A 17,854-nucleotide genomic window follows, 5' to 3' on the forward strand; every position below is an offset into this window, starting at 1 on the left:
GGTTCACATCAGTAAAACTGACTCACAAGAGACAGGTCTTCCCACCTCAGTTAATGTAGTCAAGATTACCCAAACAGGAGCTGGAGAGATGCCTCACCAGTTAAGAATACTGTCTGCTCTTCCAAAGGATTTAGATTTGATTCCCAGAATGCATAGGGCAGCTCACAACCATCTTTAAACTCCAGTTCTAGGAGAGTTGATGCCCTTTTCTGGCCTCCTTGGGCACTACATACATGTGATTCACAGATATACACTTAGGCAAAACACCCATAAACAGAAAATAATAATAAAATACACTTTTTAAAAATTACTTCGTACATACGTGCCCACAAGGGCAGTGGTGGTACACACCTTTAATCCCAGCACTCAGAAGGCAGAGGTAGATGGATCTCTGAGTTCGAGATCAGCCTGGTCTACAGAGTGAGTTCCAGGACAGCCAAGGCTGTTACACAGAGAAACCCTGTCTTGAAAAACCAAAAGTAAACCAAAACAAACAGACATGCCTACAGACCATCCTGATCTAGGTAATCCCTCATTGAGACTCTCTTTCTATATGATTCTAGATTGTCACAGAGACAGTTAACACTAAGCATCTCAGTATGTTTTACCTGGAGGTGAACTAGCTCTAAGACTTCATATAACCCTTGCTTCTCCACTCCCTTCTCTCCTGATCAATAGAACCTCTGTTCCTTAATACATAATCCCAGGAGCAATGTTCAAATTTGTTTCTAATTTTCAAAGTTCTGAGATGAGGTCTGTATTCCAGAAAGGGTACTTATTCCAGTCAGAATCTTGTGAAGACTTAAGTAAGGTAAAATTTGGTTGTCATCTATCTTACGTTTTATATGTTTGTTCATAGAAAGCTACTCTGGTTGAGCATGGGATCCGGCGACTTACGTTCCTGGTTGCACAAAAGGTATTGACATGTGAATTATATCTGTCTAGTATTTCTGTTGCCACCATATCTTTGGGGTTCTATTTTGTTTGTTATTCGTACAGGGTTTCTCTGTGTGACAACCCTGGCTGTCCTGGATCTCACTCTGTAGACCAGGCTGGCTTCACATTCTGAACCTGCCGTTGCCTCCCAAGTGCCTGTGCTGCCATCACCTTGCTGCTGCCCCCACATTTCTAAATATAAGAAATGGGGCTACAATGTTGTGTTGTTTAAAGATTCTATGTAAAGAAATAACTACTTCTCTATAAGTTTAATTTTTAAAAGGCTTTTGATGATATTTGGGATCCTGGGAAGAATTTTCTGAACTCATCACCTGTTACTCAGTTTGTTTTTAGTATTTTTACTAATTTCCAGTTTCTGCTCATTTACTCTCGTCCCATTTTTTTTTTTTTTTAATTTGAAAGGATTTCAGAAAACAAGTCAACTGTGAGGTGGATCAGAGATTTCATGTAAGTAAAGTTTGGGAATGAATTTTTAAGTCTATCTAATATTCTAGATAAGATGACGACTCTTCTTCTTCTTCTTCTTCTTCTTCTTCTTCTTCTTCTTCTTCTTCTTCTTCTTCTTTCTTCTTCCTTCTTCTTCCTCTTCTTTTCTTCTTCTCCTCCTCTGCATTGGAAGTCTCAGTGTAAATAAATCCATAAATAAGGATGAGTGTGTTCATTGCCTCTGTTGAATAAGAAGTAGGAATTCCCCTGTGCACACAGTGAGTCAGTAAGAAAGCAGTATCAGTCGAACTTGAGGTCTTAGTTTATACTAAAACTAAGTATAAGTTCTAATATCAAGAAAACTCAATTCTGAAGGCCAGTGATTATAAGTTTAAAATGTCTTTCTAGAGCTTAAGTTGCAATTTTTTATGTTAATTCCAAGAGCAGGAATGAATAAATATTAAGCATTCTCTTTGCTCTCCCATTTCACTGAATTAAATATTGGTATTTTTTGAGGTTAAGGTTTTTATTGGAAGGAAAGTTAAGCTAATAGTAGATATCTGAACTTTAGTTTACACTGGGATTGTAACCACTGTGGAGATAGCAGTATGACCAGAAACATAGCCTGTATTCATGATGTCACTCAAAATGACTGTAGTCAAAATGTTTCATCACACATTGCTTCTGTGTAGCCAAGATTCCAAGGGTGTTATGAAGTCTTGGTTTTCCTGAAGAAATTTTTACTGTTCTCATCGTTGCTATTTGTTTATTATAGCAATTTAAACAACTAAGCTATTATTCAAGTACTGCTCATTTTTAATAATTAGCAGGTACCATTTGGGTTCTGGAAAGGGCTTTTTAAATTCAAGGCATTTGATATTTTGTTCTCCCTCATGCAGTCACCTTGCTGATCTATCTAGTCTATAGAGAAGCGAGGAAGCCTCCCCTGCAAGCTAAACAGCTAAGGTTTTTCTGAAATGCTTTAGGAAATGTAGTGGACTACACAACTCCCTTGTGTTATTGATGTCAGGAAATCCAGCAGAGTGCAGGTATATATCAATCAATAACTTCAGACAGGAAACTGGAGTCAGTGGAGAAGTATGAGGAGCTTAGAGAGAACCCTGGGGCTTTAGGAAGAAAAATCAGGAGCTTAGAGAATAAAATTGGTACTTGGGGATAGAATATGAGTGCCCATGAATAAACACTGTGGCTGGTAGGTGCACTCAGAACTAAGGTACACATGCCAGAAGCCAGGCACTGAATATGCATCAGAATTGGAATAGGGTCCTAAACATTTGGTTTAAGCTCACTTTTTATCACCAACATTGGAATAATAGCATATTATTAAAGAGACTGACATGAATTTGTAAAATTATTTTACTTTTTGCTAAGAGTGCATATAATGCATATAGTGTGATCACCAAAGCTACACAGAGAAACCCTGCCTCAAAAAAACCAAATAAAAAAAAAATCAAGCAATCAAGCAAGAAAGAAAGATAAAAAGAAATGATTATTGGGTTTGGGAGGGACAAGGGCAATTATTACTGAACCTCTAGGGAACCTTGGCAGGAATTGTACAAGTTTAGGACTACAGTTCTGGTGCTGATCTGAGTTTTTCTGGTAGTGGTAGCTTGCCATTCATGAGGAATGCTTAGCCTTAGCCTCTGTCATGTTGTCTGATATGAGCTTGGCCCCTAGTTAGTGTAGTGTGAAAAAGAGGAAGCTTTCCAGGAGTGTTAGCGGTGAATCCCTTGATCTCTGTGGCTTCTTGGTAATCCACAGTGATGTATGCAGCTCCCTCTGTTCTACACTGTCAAATCCCTGTGTTACTGAATGAACAGAGAATGTGCTCATGTGCACCAAGGAGAGGAGAAAGGGAACCAAGTTTTGTTAAGAACAACATTGGTTGGTGTGGAGTGAAACAAACTGCTCTTTCAAAGTCACGGATCTTTTGGACTGCCCTAGAACCATGAGACAAATAAGGGCCAGACAAAAAGAGGGATTCATAGAGTACAGGTGTACTGTCAGGTGTTTATTCTGATACCAGTGAAGTCCATAAGCATCTCAGTACTCCATTGTGCGGTCATGATTGTCCCCAGAACGCTGGCCACTGGGATGTCTGCTGCTGCCTTGACTGCTTGCTTAACTCTAGTCACAGACTCACTCTGCGACAGCTATTACGCCAGCAGTAAAAGCACTGGTTTGGAATCTGTTTTCATAGCCATCTAATTAAGTCAAGTCTCCTTAATGTGAAGCAAAGAATGGCTTGAAATTAATGCTATAATAGGAAGTAAGAGGAAAAACAAGCCTGTCCTTTTAAAAGTCTGCTGCATTTTTTTAAAAAGAAAAGAACCCTGAAAAGTTATCTTAAATCATTTTTTTTTTGTTTGGGTCTTTTATTGTTGTTGTTTTGTTTTTCTTTCTTTCTTTCTTGTGTGTGTGTGTGTGTGTGTGTGTGTGTGTGTGTGTGTGTGTGTGTGTGTGTGTAAGAGGGGGCAGAGTCTCAACCTCCCAAGTGCTGGAACTATAGGCATATTACTCTGCACAACCTTACAGCTTTGGCTTCTTGAATTTCTTTGTTAAGTTGCGGTTAGTTACACTAATATTTTAGATCTTGTATCAGAAAGAGCTAATTGGTATATATTATACTTTTTAAATTCTGATTTCTCTTTATTTTTTAGCAAAGATATTTTCAAGAATATTAAAATGTGTATTTTAAAATAAAAACTTAAGGTCCAAATGCTGTGACAGGATTCTAAGTCACATAGTTTGTATTTTATTTAAACCTTTCCTTTCCTTTTTTTTTTTTTTTGGTTCAAGGGTTTATGGAATTTTAAAAATTGTCACAAATCTCCCAAGAGCTAGTTGCCCTTTCATGATTATTTACATGTGAGTGACTCTCAAGTAAGTTGAAATATTTTGGATTATTTAGGCTTTGAGGGAGGAGTTTGGTATCATAAACAGTTATCATGGCTCATATTTAGTAGTTTGCATTTGTTTCTTTTCTTTTTGCAAGGTAGTTAGTTGTTTACTGGTGGACTAACTAGCCAGGTTTGGTTAGGATTTTGTTTTAATTACAGTCTATATAATTAGTTCTCAGCATGTTGAGGTAAAAGAGAATTGCACCAGCAAGCTCCCAATTTCTTCATCTCATTAGGTTTTTAACACGATTATTAGTATCATAATCAGCTATGATGCTTTCTCTTTCAGGTTTTCACATTCTCTGATTTGCAGGGTGTCTTGATTGGCTAATTTAGGCAAATTATTTTGATTGTCTTGATGATGGTTGGCTGATTAGAACACAGCAGGGGTATAATTTCTTCCTGAGAAATGTTGCATTCTTTTGTTTTTTTGGTATCAGAACACTAAGAGGGCTTTCTTTGTGTACATTCAATTATGATATTTGCCCATAACACTAGAGCATGCCTGGAAAGCAATTACATTAGTGATGGAATAAGCAGGAATGCTGTTAGTGGAAAAATTGGCAGCATGAAGATGAGGGGAAATGCATGAAGTTACTAAAACCATAGGATCAGAATGGTTGTTTTGTTTTGTTTTTTGTTTATGTTTTTTGGAGACAAGGTTTCTCTTTGTAGCCCTAGCTGTCCTGGAAGTTGCTTTGTGACAAGGCTGGATTGAATTTACAAAGATCTGCCTGCCTCTGCCTCCCAAGTGCTGGGATTAAAGGCCTGTACCACCATGCCTGGCTTTGTTTGTTTGTTAGTTTTCCTGATGTTTTTGAGTAATTTGTTTATCTTATGAGTGCCAAAAAGTTGACTATTTATGAAAGCCTGCAGACTTCTGGTCTCCTGAAGAATGTATTGATATTCCTGTCTTGCTATTGCAGACAGTTCTTGTCAACCCCTGTTGTAAATGTTCTGAATTTCAGTGTATCAGAGTCTCCTCAGAAGTTGGGGAAGAAGTTTACTTCCATCACCTCAGATACCTTCTCAGCTCTGTGATGAAAGTGGGCATTTGTTGCTTGTTTGGGAGGAGCTGCTGCTGCTTCTTGTTGTTTTGGTTTTTGTTTTATTCTCACTGTGTAGCCTTGACTATCCTGGAACTCACAGAGATTCACCTGCCTCTGATTCCTTAGTCCTAGAATTAAAGGTGTGCTACTACCCACAGTGAAAGTGTTTTGTTTTGTTTTTTTTTATTGATAGTTTAACTCTGTCTTGTCACCTTACAACTAACTCGCCCTCTGCCAAAAGGTAGCCCTTTCATTTTATGCAATGAAGATATTTCCATTCAAACTGTTTGATTTTTTTTTTCATGCCTACAATTTTGATTAATTGATTTGGTGGAAAGAAAGCTTCTGTTAAAAAATTTTGGTTACTACTGTCTTGTTTTTTAGTAAAAATGGGACATATGTACACAGAAATGACCTATCAGTACCTCCTCAGGTCAGGCAGATAGAAAAGTGTGTGCTTACATGTTACCTTAAGACTTTACTGTCTTCTTTCAAGAAAACCCCATGGAAGGGTTTGTCTCTCTTTCTTTGTGTTATGTTTTATTTTTAGGTCATAATTTAGAAACTAAATTTCTCGAGAATTAAACCAGAACTAGACTATGTAAAGTTCAGAGTATGGAATCTACTGACAGTTCAGCTGCCACTTCCTACTTAATTTTGAAGTTACCCCCGTGCTACACTGACATTGGGCCTGCCGGAAGGAGGTGTGCCAGAGAATTGTTGAGAACAAAATCCTATTAGTAAAATGTCAGTCATATGTAAAACCCACTTTCACTTTTGAAGGGCTTTTAAAGACCTTTTGATTCTCCTGGTATTGGTAAATGAACTCCTAGAAGTCTGTTAAGTTAAATCTTACAGTTAAAATCCTATGAAAATGTAGGCAGGCAGTCATGGTGAGGCATTTCTGCTTTCCCAGCAGTGGGAGGCAGAGGCAGATGGAGGTCAAAGCCAACCTGAGCTCCAGGCCAGGATGGCATGATGAGACTCTGTCTCAGAAAAAGAAAGAAAAGAAACAAACTTTCTGTAAAGTAAAAACCCACAGTGTTGCAGTATGAGTTTGCCTTGTTTCCTACTTTGTCTTAATTCTCCCCCTCCCCTTTTTTTTCCACACTAAAGAAAAACACATTTAAATAACGAATTTTAATTATAACAAGAATAAAAAGATAATGCCCTGTGCTTTAGTGGCAAAAGGCATAGGCTCTGTTATGAGAGACTTGGGTTGATTTTTCCCCTTGAGCTAAGCCTTGCTCATCTGTAAAAGCAGGGGCTGTGATCATTCCCTCCAACTAGTAGATTTTGAGTCCTCATTTCCTTCATGGCTCTTGAAGAATGTGTAGCTAGCTAGTCCTGGTCTCTCTGCTTTATGCCAACTATCACTTGATTATATTGCACTCCTAATGAAGAAGGTGCCTAATGGAACCTCCTAGAGAGGAAATAGTAATGACTCATTGCAGCACTGCCAGGAGAGCTTCCCATCCGAGAAACAGGGGTATTTGGTGTTAATAAGTTAAATTTCAGAAACTAATGAACTCTGCTAATTGAATTCATCTTTGTTAATTAATAGGGTTCTAGTAAATTGGTTGCTTTCTTGTGTAATGCTGTTCAGGAAGACCTAATGATTTCAAGTTCACTGGTCCCACCCCTTTCTTTCCTAGGCAGAGCAGTAGTGACCAAAGTAGCATCCACTACTTCCTTTGTCTTGAAATGTTATTATTAAATCCTTGATCAGCTTCAGAATGAATGCTGGAGTGGGGGCGGGGACAAAACACCACAGACTGAAATTTGCCTTGGCTAGTTTACATTTGAAGAGTTTTCTTAAGGAGAAGCTTGGGAAATCAGTCTAGTAAGTCCTGTTGCAGTGGTTGTAATATAGGGTATATTGATTTTATTTGTCAGATTATGCCAAGAGTAACACACAGGAAGACTCTTTTTTTCTATTTGAGAAATGAATTGAAAACTTTTTCTTGGGAGATGATAGGCACTAAAGGTAGGTTACTAGTGTAGTAATTTCCAAGAGGAATCAAAGCGATGATTATCCAGAGGGTCCCTCTTGCCTGGAGTAAGCTCAGATAAGGAGCGTGTTTTTTAGGAACTACCTTCTAGATACTTGACTGAGGCCATACTGTATGCTGTGTCCCCAAAGAGCCATTCCATGAAGGACTAACATACTTTGCCTTCTTCTTTAACACAGAGAGAATTTCCCAAATTTTTCACATTCCGAGCAAGGGATAAGGTAAGGCTGATTCACTCCATTGCCTCTTTTTCTCTCCCTTTCTCCTTCTTGTCTCCTCCCTCTTCCCTTTCCTCTCTCTCTCTCCTCCGCCCCATCCTTCCCTCTTTCCCTCCCCTTTTTGTGCTATGAGTAGGTCATTGTTGCCATTCTCTTTTCTATAAAGCACACTTCTTCAGAAAGAGTTTACTTTAAGAAGTGATCAAATGTGTTGACCCAAAGAAGACGATAACTTCAACACCATCCCTTTCCTTCAGAACAGTTTTGAGGTGTTATTAAAGAATGCTTTAGCTGGGCGTTGGTGGCGCACGCCTTTAATCCCAGCACTCGGGAGGCAGAGCCAGGCGGATCTCTGTGAGCCAGGCGGATCTCTGTGAGTTCGAGGCCAGCCTGGGCTACCAAGTGAGCTCCAGGAAAGGCGCAAAGCTACACAGAGAAACCCTGTCTCGAAAAGCCAAAAAAAAAAAAAAAAAAAAAAAAAAAAAAAAAAAAAAAAAAAGAATGCTTTATGTAGTAGGATTACTCTGTTTTTTAGTAGGATCACTCTTGTCACCTACAAGAGAGTTGATTTGTATTCAGCTCTTCTTTCCGTCCATTTGTTTCTTAGTTTTAAAGTATAACATTTCATACCATGTTGATTTCTCCCTCTTACTAGCATATATTTTAGGTATCTTTCCCATTGATTTAATTGACAGGCTTTCTAGTAAAACAATTTATAATCAGCAATGTAGAAAATGGATTAATAGAACCTTTTATATATAAGTGATGATATAACTATCAAGATAGAATGCCCCAGAGTCAAATACTGTCAAAAATATGTTGTTTATTTATTATTAAGTGATATGAGTCCTGCCCTCAATTATTTCATACTACTTGGGTGAACCCATAACATTATCATGTATGTGAAATAGATACTAATTAATGTGAAGCAATCTGTATAGTTGGTTGTTTTTAAAAAATTGTAACAGTATTAAATGCTTTAGAAATTCTGAGGGAATTAAAGGTTTTTATTTGTGTTGTTTTCATTTAGTTATTTTGTTGGGGGAACAGAGTTTTTCTATGTAGCCCTAGCTGGCCTGGAACTCTATGTAGATCTGGCTGACCTAAAACTCAAAGAGATCCACCTGCCTATGTCTTTGTTTTTTTTGGTTTGTTTTGATGAACATTGTCATTTGTAGAAGCATGAAATGTTGAAAACTTGAGAAACAGATAGATATTTGGGCACCTTTTTTTAGAGGGGGGGGTTCTCTGTGTAACTCTGGCTGTCCTGAAATTCACTCTGTGGACCAGACTGGCCTCCAAATCAGAGATCCACCTGCCTCTGCCTCCCAAGTGCTGGGATTAAAGATGTGGGCCCCCATCGCTCAGCTAGGGCACCTATTCTTTTTTTTTGGTTTTTTGAGACAGAGTTTCTTTGTGTAGTTTTGGTGCCTGTCCTGGAGCTCGCTCTGTAGACCAGGCTGGCCTGGAACTCACAGAGATCCATGTGGCTCTGCCTCCCGAGTGATGGGATTAAAGGTGTGTGCCACTGCTGCAGGGCTAGGGCGCCTATTCTTATGTAAGCTATTGTGGTAGTTCTGTATGTAACTCGTTAGCATATTATAGCTTATGTTTCCATTTTTGAGACCTCTCCCATCCTTTTTTTGAGATGGAGTTTCACTCTGTAGCCTGAGCTATCCTCGAGCTCGCTATGTAACCCATAGCCTTGATTTATTTTTATTTTATTTTAGTTATTTATTATGGTGCTAGGGATTGAGCCCACATGTTCACACATTAGGCAAGTACTCTACCTCTGAGCCACATCCAAAATCCCCATGATAGCCTCAAACTTTGGATAATCCTCCTGCCTCAGCCTCTTGGGTGCTGGGATTACAAATGTGATTCAACATCTCCAGCACTTAAGAATCTGTTTTACCAACACAATCATAAAAATAATTTTGCAACTGCCTCGTGTAAGCTGTCTGTTTCTGACTCTTGTGCTCAGTTTGAGGAGGACCGCATTTATCGCCACCTGGAGCCTGCTCTGGCTTTCCAGTTAGAGCTGAACCGGATGAGAAATTTTGACCTCACTGCCATTCCATGCGCTAATCACAAGATGCACTTGTATCTTGGGGCAGCTAAGGTGGAAGTGGGCACAGAAGTGACTGACTACAGGTTCTTTGTTCGTGCAATCATCAGGCATTCTGATCTGGTCACAAAGGTGGGTACTTTATTTTAATGGGAAGTTACCCATGAGGGAAAGGGCAGAGAGTAATTCAGCTTTACTATTTGAATCAAAGCTTTTGTTTGTCACTCTTCAATATTCCAAATAATAAAGGCTCATTTTTCTTTAATTTGATTTTTCTTGATAACAGAAGCATGAGAACACTCACTTGAAGAAAGAAAACTATGCTTAGCAGACAGAAACCACAAAGACTTAAGTAATGATAACTAATAAGGAAAAAGTTACAGTAACCACATTGTAAACCTGTCTAAACGTGTGGGCTTCCTCGAATGCTAACGGTTGCATCCTATTGCCATAAGCTTCTTCCTTTAGCTCTTCATTCTAAATGGGTCTTCTTTCTAAAGAGCTCTGTTTGGCATATGTGAAACATAATCATATTGGGGTTTCAGCTCTAGAGATGCCTAGCATCTCTACCTCTTAGAGGAAATTAGATCCTAAGAGGCTGGAGAAAGGGCTAACAGAGACTCTATATTTAGCCTTTGCCGGCCCTTGCCTCCTATAGTCAATAGATTTACAACCTAGAGAAAGGTAAACAATGCATAACCAGAAACCTTACTATTTTATCATATTGCTTCTTAAGTTATTGCGTTGGGGCGGGGGTAGGTTGTATGTACACTTACCCATTCAAGCACATGTGGAGGCCAGAAGTTGACATGCAGACATCTTCCTCTGTTACTGTCCATTTTATTTTTTATTACATGTGCACCTCTGTTACTCTCTACCTTTTTTTGTTTGTTTGTTTGTGTTTGTTTGTTTTTGAGAAAGTATCTCTCACTGAACCTGGAGCTTACAGTTTCAGCTAAGCTGGCTGGTCAGTGAACCCTCTTAATTCCATTCCCCACTTTGCCCTGGTGCTGAGGATACAGATGCAGGGCACTGCTCCAGCTTTTTCACAAGCCCTGGAAATCCAAACTTTGTCCTTGTGCTTTCCCAGCAAGCACTGTACCCACCAAACCATTTTCCCAGCCCTCTCTATTGCTTCTAAAGCACACTAATGGTGTTGATTTCTTCCTATATAGGAAGCTTCTTTTGAATATCTTCAGAATGAAGGGGAGCGGCTGCTTCTGGAAGCCATGGATGAATTGGAAGTTGCTTTTAATAATACAAATGTCCGCACTGACTGTAACCACATCTTCCTCAACTTTGTGCCTACAGTCATCATGGACCCATCAAAGGTAAATTTCTCAGTTTCTCTGCCAGTCCCCACAAAGAGACTCATTTGTATGTGGCTCATGTGGATTTGGAAACAGGTGTTCATGTCAGCAGGTTGACCTTTTAATTTTTTAAAGTCACAGGCTGCTTGTAAGGCTGATTTTCATAGGACAATCTCAAAATTGTTTTATTTAACCATTAAAAATAGTTCTCAAAACTGAGGGTGATATGTTACTTATTTGCTTGTAATAAGAATTTGTTGGCCGGGTGGTGGTGGCGCACGCCTTTAATTCCAGCACTTGGGAGGCAGAGGCAGCCAGATCTCTGTAAGTTCAAGACCAGCCTGGTCTATGGAGCAAGTTCCAGGACAAACTCCAAAGCTACACAGAGAAACCCTGTCTCGAAAGAAAACAAAAACAAACAAACAAACAAAAGAACTTGTCAATTTTTACTAATTTTCCATGTGGTGGTCCTATTTTAAATAATCCCCTAGGATTTCTCATCCCAAGTAATTCATTTTGATATTATTAGACATTTTGACTAAATTACTGCCTTTATGCATTAAATGCTACTTATGAGTGGCCTTGTTAGGTGCAACACTGTCCGAAAATGTCTACCCTATTTCTTCATACTGAGAGAATTTGACTGTATGGAATTTCACGTGACGTATGTTTTCATCCCTGAGGCTCTATTCTAAACTGTGTTCTGTACAATTTAAGATGATGGTGGAATAAGGGCAAGTGGCTCTTCGTTCCTGATCTTTCTGCCTTTCTCCTGTGTTGTGCGTTTGGATAGGACTGTCAATCAATATCTGCCTTTCTCTACATCAGTTGTAGACAGGAGCTTTTGCTTCTTCTTTTTTAAGACATTGTCACATGTACCTCAAGCTAGCCTCGAACTTCCTGTGTAGCTGAGAATGATCTTGAGCTTCTGATCCTTCTCCCTCAACCTTCCAAGTGCTGGGTTATGTAGTGCTGGGTTATATAGTACTGGATCATACAGTGCTGGGTTATATACAGTGCTAGGGATCAAAAAGGGCTTTGTACGTACTACCCAATCACTCTGCCATTTGAACTCTATCCCCAGTTCTGATTTTGCCCATTGAACTTAGTGCCCAAGATCTGAAAATGTTTCCTACTTTTTTTTCTTCAAAACCCCAAGGTAATGGTGGGATAATTGTGTCTGTTTGGAAAGCTGTTCTTTGAGTCTCAATTTGCATCATCTGTACAGCAAAATTTCCCTTTAGCACCAACAAAGCTAGAAGTCTTAAAGCATGACTAGGACTCTGTATGTTTTTAGATTGACTTTTTCTCTATGAATAATTTGATTTAAAACATCAGCCTCTATGTCCCTACTATGAGTACTCAGACTCTCCCTTGCTAGTCACACATCACTGTTGTTTCCTGTACACACAGATTGTTAGCATTTATCCTCTCAAGAAAAGAATGAATAAATGTTTCTTGGCTAGCACGCACAGTGTGGGAACAGGGAAGTTATCTACTTGAAACCTGTTCTAAGTTAAAACTCCATGATACAGAAACAAAATGCAAGCAGGATCATACCAACTACTGGAAAACCATAAATTGGGGCATATAAAGTAATCTTAAGGCTTTCTAAGAAGCTGAGACATCACTTTAGAAAGACACTTCAGAATGCTCTGGGTACTTGCAGCCCCATTGGGAACAGTTAATGCATGCTAGTAACAAAACCATTTATGCATTTATTTACTTGGTGAGACTTGGTTCTCTCCTTATACCATGTGGGTTCCAAGGATCTTTAAGTTCTCAGGCTTGGTGGCAAGTGCCTCTACCCACTAAAATACCTTGGCAACCTACAAAGTCACTTCTAGGGATATCCAGTTAAAATAAGTTTTCTAACTCTGAAAACCAAGCTGTCTTAGTACAGAGCTTCAGGGAAGCAAAGGAATATCTTATCTCCGTAAATCCCAGTTGGACTTGGCAGTGAACAAACTTTAGAGTGTTAATGTTAAGAGGGAACGTTCTGGTACAACCTACAAATTGCCTTTCTTTAATTTGTGCAATTTACTAAGAGACATACATTATCAAGTTTAATAAAATTTTGTGGAAAAAAAGTTCATGGTGGTAATTGCTGTGTTGATTTAAGGTCCTGTAAGTGCAATGAAACATGGTTACCATGCATAGAAATGCTACTTAATAGCTATTTAACCAGGGATTTTATTCTTATTTGGGGGCTTTCTCTTAAATCCCCTGGCTTTTAATTTTAGATATTGCAGATCTTTGATATAGATTATGAATATAATTGGGAAATGGGAAGGAGTTGTACAGATTTGGGGGTTATGAGTAAAAGAAAACCACTCAAATACCAACCCAGCATGAAATTGCTTCTAACTTATTCCAAGCAAGAGTAGGTTGCAGAGTGTCTTAGTTTCTTTCTGCTGCTGTGATATATATATATATATATATATATATATATATATATATATATATATATATATATATATATATAAAACTACAGCCAAAAGCAATGTAAGGAATTAAAGAGTTTATTTCAGCTTCTACTTCTAGATCACAGTTCATAATTGAAGAAAGTCAGGACAGGAACTCAAGGTAGGAACCTAGAGTAGACACCATGCAGGAAGGCTGCTTACTGGCTTGCCCGCTGTCTCATACTCAGCTTTCTTATTACAGAGCCTGACCCACCCATCTAGGGAAAGTGCTGCCTACAGTAACCTGTGCCCTCTTAATCTATCAAGACAGTCTAACCAAGACAATCCTTCAATTGAGGTTTCCTTCTTTCCAGATGACTCTGGTTTGTGTTAAATTGACTAAAAACTAACTAGAACTGGGAGAATAGACCATATGAGTTCTCTTTGTAAGCTGTAAATGTGCTTACAAAGATAAACCAGCATCTTTTTCCAATGCTCTTTTGCAAAGATGTACAAACTTAAAACAAGTTTTAGTTACAAAATATTTTGGTTTTACACTTGGTATTATATCTGTGTCAGATTGAAGAATCTGTTCGGAGCATGGTAATGCGCTATGGAAGTCGGCTGTGGAAATTGCGCGTCCTCCAGGCAGAACTGAAAATCAACATTCGCCTGACAACAACTGGAAAAGCAATTCCCATCCGCCTCTTCCTGACAAATGAGTCTGGCTATTACTTGGACATCAGCCTGTATAAGGAAGTGACTGACTCCAGGACAGCACAGGTACAGTAGTCAAGCAGACTCCTCCAAGGTTGATTTGGTCCAAGACATAAAATGACCCAGAAACCCTATTGGTTTATCCTTTGCATTGGAAACATCTTTGTGCCTCTTGATCATGCATGTTACAAAACCTTAACCTTTTGTCAAATATAGAGGAACACTACCAGGCCAGGTGAAACAACTCCACAGGTAATTGTGCAGTGCCGATGTTTATTGCTTCTAGGGGCTCTTGTGCTAAGTAATCCAGACTTCCTGGTCTGATTTGTTTTCCTGTTCCCAGTGCAGCCTTTCACTGACAGGTGAGGAAAGAGGACTTGCTGGAATATATCTCCAACTTCTGTCTTTAAAAAGGGGAAATCTTACCAGAGTATCACATTAGGAGCAGGGCCAAGCAGTGTCTTCTTCATATGTGTACATTGCTTATTCCATTCACTCAGGCTCACTTTCCTTCACTGAGTTCAGAGTGTGGAATGCCTATATATGAATAGGTGACAAACTGTAACCCATTTTCCAAGGGAAAAAATTTAGGAATGCAGAAATGAAAAATGGATAAGCATGCTGATTCTATGATAACAAAGCATTCTATTTTAATTGGCTTGCCACCGTAGTTTCTAAACATTAGACCATTTTCAATGGTATGGGCACATCTTCAGGGACAGTATGTTATTTTAGGGCCTCAGTGTGTACTTTAAAGGTATACACCTGATAAAGGGTAGACTTGTACCAGAATACACAAACAAGGGTTTAGACTGTTTTATCCATTTGGCTCTGGGAAGTATTATGTGGCTCTTGCTTTTATATGTGTTCACTTAAATCTAGGAATGCAAGTAGGAAAAGATATTTCTGTCTGTGTTTTGGAGATGAATTTTTAAAAGTCCTAGTTTAGGCAGTTTTCTTACTGACCTTTCATTTTGTTCTTTGATTCTCAGTTAGATGACCAAAGAAATCTATCCTTTAAGAAGCAAGCAGTTAGAACAGCATGCACAGAGCACAGGGGTGAGCAAGAAAAAGAGTGCTCAATAATTTTTGCTCTATGTGATGTTTTTCAGGACAACCTTAAGAACATTTTCAGTCAGGGCTTTCCATGGTTCGGGATGCTTTTAATTAACTCCTACAATGGCTTCAAGGCAGGCCTATTCTTCTGTAAAAGAAGAGGGCCACTTGAGATTTTAATGTTTTTGATAAATGTTTTTTCTTCATAACTTTCTTCTTTTTTTCCATTTCTTTTTATTAGATAGCTCTTAGATTTCTCTGATGCTGGTTGGTGGTGACAGAGGCCCATGAAAGGCACAGGTGCCTTCAGCAGAGATTTAGTATTGTGCCTGGCACAAAATAAACACTTAATAGGTGCCTGCGAGAGTGAATAAGCTGCCCTCGACCTGAAGGGGACCGCATATTTGAAAAGCCCTGGAGGTTGCCCAGCCTGGCTGCAGCATGGAAGCTAGGTCAAAAGCAGTGGTAGAGGCGGGAACTGACCGCAAAGCAGCCTCCAGCCAGTTCCTGTGCACCAGTGCCTGCTTGGTGCTTATCACTGAACTTCATTTCCTCTTTCCTTAGTAAATCATAGGAAATTGAGATAATACGAAACCATGTTTATCATCTGTTCATTTGCTTATTTATTATTTTCTGACCAAGTAATGTGTCAGGGACTATGGATACAAAGCAGTTCCTCTTTAAGAAGTATATATCACAGTGGGAAAAGACAGATGAGTAATTGATGCTTCCATGCTATAAGAGACATCAGAAAGTAAAATATGTCCAGGGCTCTAGGGTACCCACTGTGTAGGTCAGAGATAGTTCTCTGAAAGAAGCCCTGCTGCAGCCTTCAGTGGGAGATAATAATAAAACCTGTGCACTCAGGAGGCAGAGGCAAGCAGATCTCTGCGAGTTCGAGGCCAGCCTGGGCTACAGAGTGAGTTCCATGAAAGCGCAAAGCTACACAGAGAAACCCTGTCTCGAGAAATGGAAAAACAAAACAAAACAAAACAAAAAACCTGTGCATGTTTTCAAACTTGTAAAACATGACCTCTACCAGCTTTTAATTACTATGTCCATCATAGGAGAACATGGAGCTAAACAACCGGTCAGTTGGGGTTCCAGTTAGGATCCATTACTACCAGCCTCTTGCCCAAGGACATTATTTATTGCCAATAAGAAAAAAAGTTAATGGGCTTGAGTTTCATGTTTCTTGTGTAGTCTTTGTCCTATAGGCTGTAAAGAACCACATCAGGCAGTCCTGAGTAGGGAGAAGAGGTTTGGATAGTCCATTATTTAAATGAATTCACTTCCAGTGAGGAAAGTAAACATTTTAAAAGTCACCTTTATTGATTTTAATTTTGGGGGTGGGGGTGGGGGTTTCCAGACAGGGTTTCTGTGTGTAGTTTTGGTGCCTGTCCTAGATCTCGCTTTGTAGACCAGGCTGGCCTCAAACTCACAAAGGTCCACCTGGCTCTGCCTCCCAAGAGCTGGGATTAAAGGCGTGCTCTACTGCCACTGGCTTGAGTTTACATTTTTAAATAGTTTCTATAGTTTGCATGTACCAAAATGGATTCCTTTGTTGTATTTGATTTGATGAAGTCTGACCATTGTATATGTCACTGTCATCACAGTCATGATAGAGAACTTCTTGTCACCCCACGAAGTTTCTCATTCTTTTCAGTGAAAGGCAGAGCACCAATTGCAGACTTAGGCAACCACTGATCTGCTTTCTGTTACTGTAGATAGTTTTGCCTGTCCTATAGTTGCATGTAAATGAAATCAGACAATTCATGCTATTCTATATTCTACTTGTTTTGTTTAACATAATGTTTTGAGGGTTCATCTATGTTGCAAGGACTATGAGTACGTTCCTTTTCATTGTCGAGTAGTATTCCATTTTGCAGATTTACCAAAATGTTTATATCCATTCAATTATTGGAGTTTTATTTCCAAATTTGGGTTGTTTGGAATAAATCTGTAATGTGCCTTCATTTGCAGATCTTTTTTGTTTTGTTTTATTTGAGACTTGGTCTCACTATATAGACCAGGCTGGCCTTAAATTCAGGGAAGATTCTCCTGCATTTGCTTTCCAAGTGTTGGGATTAAAGGCATGTGCCACCATGCCTGGCTATTATTTGCAAATCTTTGTATAGATAATTTTTTATTGTTCCTAAGTAAATACATAGGAGTCTAATTGCTGGTTCATAATAACTATTTTTAACATCATAAGAAACTGACAAGCCACTAAGTGGTTACCATTTTAAATTCCAGCAGCAGTGTAAATACCCAGGCAGCTTTCTTCAGTTCCTTTCCTTACTGCATAGTTATATTGCTTTACTATGGCTAACCTGACTTCATCCTAGAGCTTGGCAAAATTGAGTTTCAAACCCTGTACTCACAGCTTTTGCCTCTCTTAGCAGGAAATACCGTTCCAAAACCCTGCTGCTTTTAATTTTATAGTTTTATGTGTCTGTGCACGCGTATATAGATCAGATGAGGACAGCTTGCAGGAATCAGGTCTTTCAGTCCCAGGCATTGAACTCAGATTGTCAGGCTTGGTGGCAGGTATCTTTACTGGCTGAGTTGTCTCTGAGTCTTGAACCTCCTGCTTTTATTCCTTTTTCGTACTCTGATTCAGTCTTTGTCCCAAATACAGTTTTCTCATATTGTACCCTTGTCAAAACACTTGAAATCTGTTAAAAATATGACTAGTTCTTTTACTCCCAAGGT

At 39.0% G+C, this 17,854-nt stretch overlaps 1 protein-coding gene across 4 annotated transcripts in view; it reads left to right on the forward strand.

Annotated features, from left to right (window-relative positions):
* Positions 1–17,854, forward strand: part of Acaca (acetyl-CoA carboxylase alpha) — a 266,901-nt gene that overhangs the window by 164,747 nt on the left and 84,300 nt on the right. For all 4 annotated transcript variants that reach the window (XM_028890514.2, XM_028890515.2, XM_037201549.1 and 1 more), the window contains 6 exons: positions 860–916; positions 1,360–1,404; positions 7,545–7,586; positions 9,568–9,783; positions 10,827–10,982; positions 13,946–14,149. In XM_028890514.2, the coding sequence (XP_028746347.1) occupies positions 860–916; positions 1,360–1,404; positions 7,545–7,586; positions 9,568–9,783; positions 10,827–10,982; positions 13,946–14,149 (720 nt within the window). The remainder of the gene's footprint in view (positions 1–859; positions 917–1,359; positions 1,405–7,544; positions 7,587–9,567; positions 9,784–10,826; positions 10,983–13,945; positions 14,150–17,854) is intronic.

The sequence above is a fragment of the Peromyscus leucopus genome, chromosome 8b (genome assembly GCF_004664715.2).
Source record: "Peromyscus leucopus breed LL Stock chromosome 8b, UCI_PerLeu_2.1, whole genome shotgun sequence".
Taxonomy (NCBI): Eukaryota; Metazoa; Chordata; class Mammalia; order Rodentia; family Cricetidae; genus Peromyscus; species Peromyscus leucopus.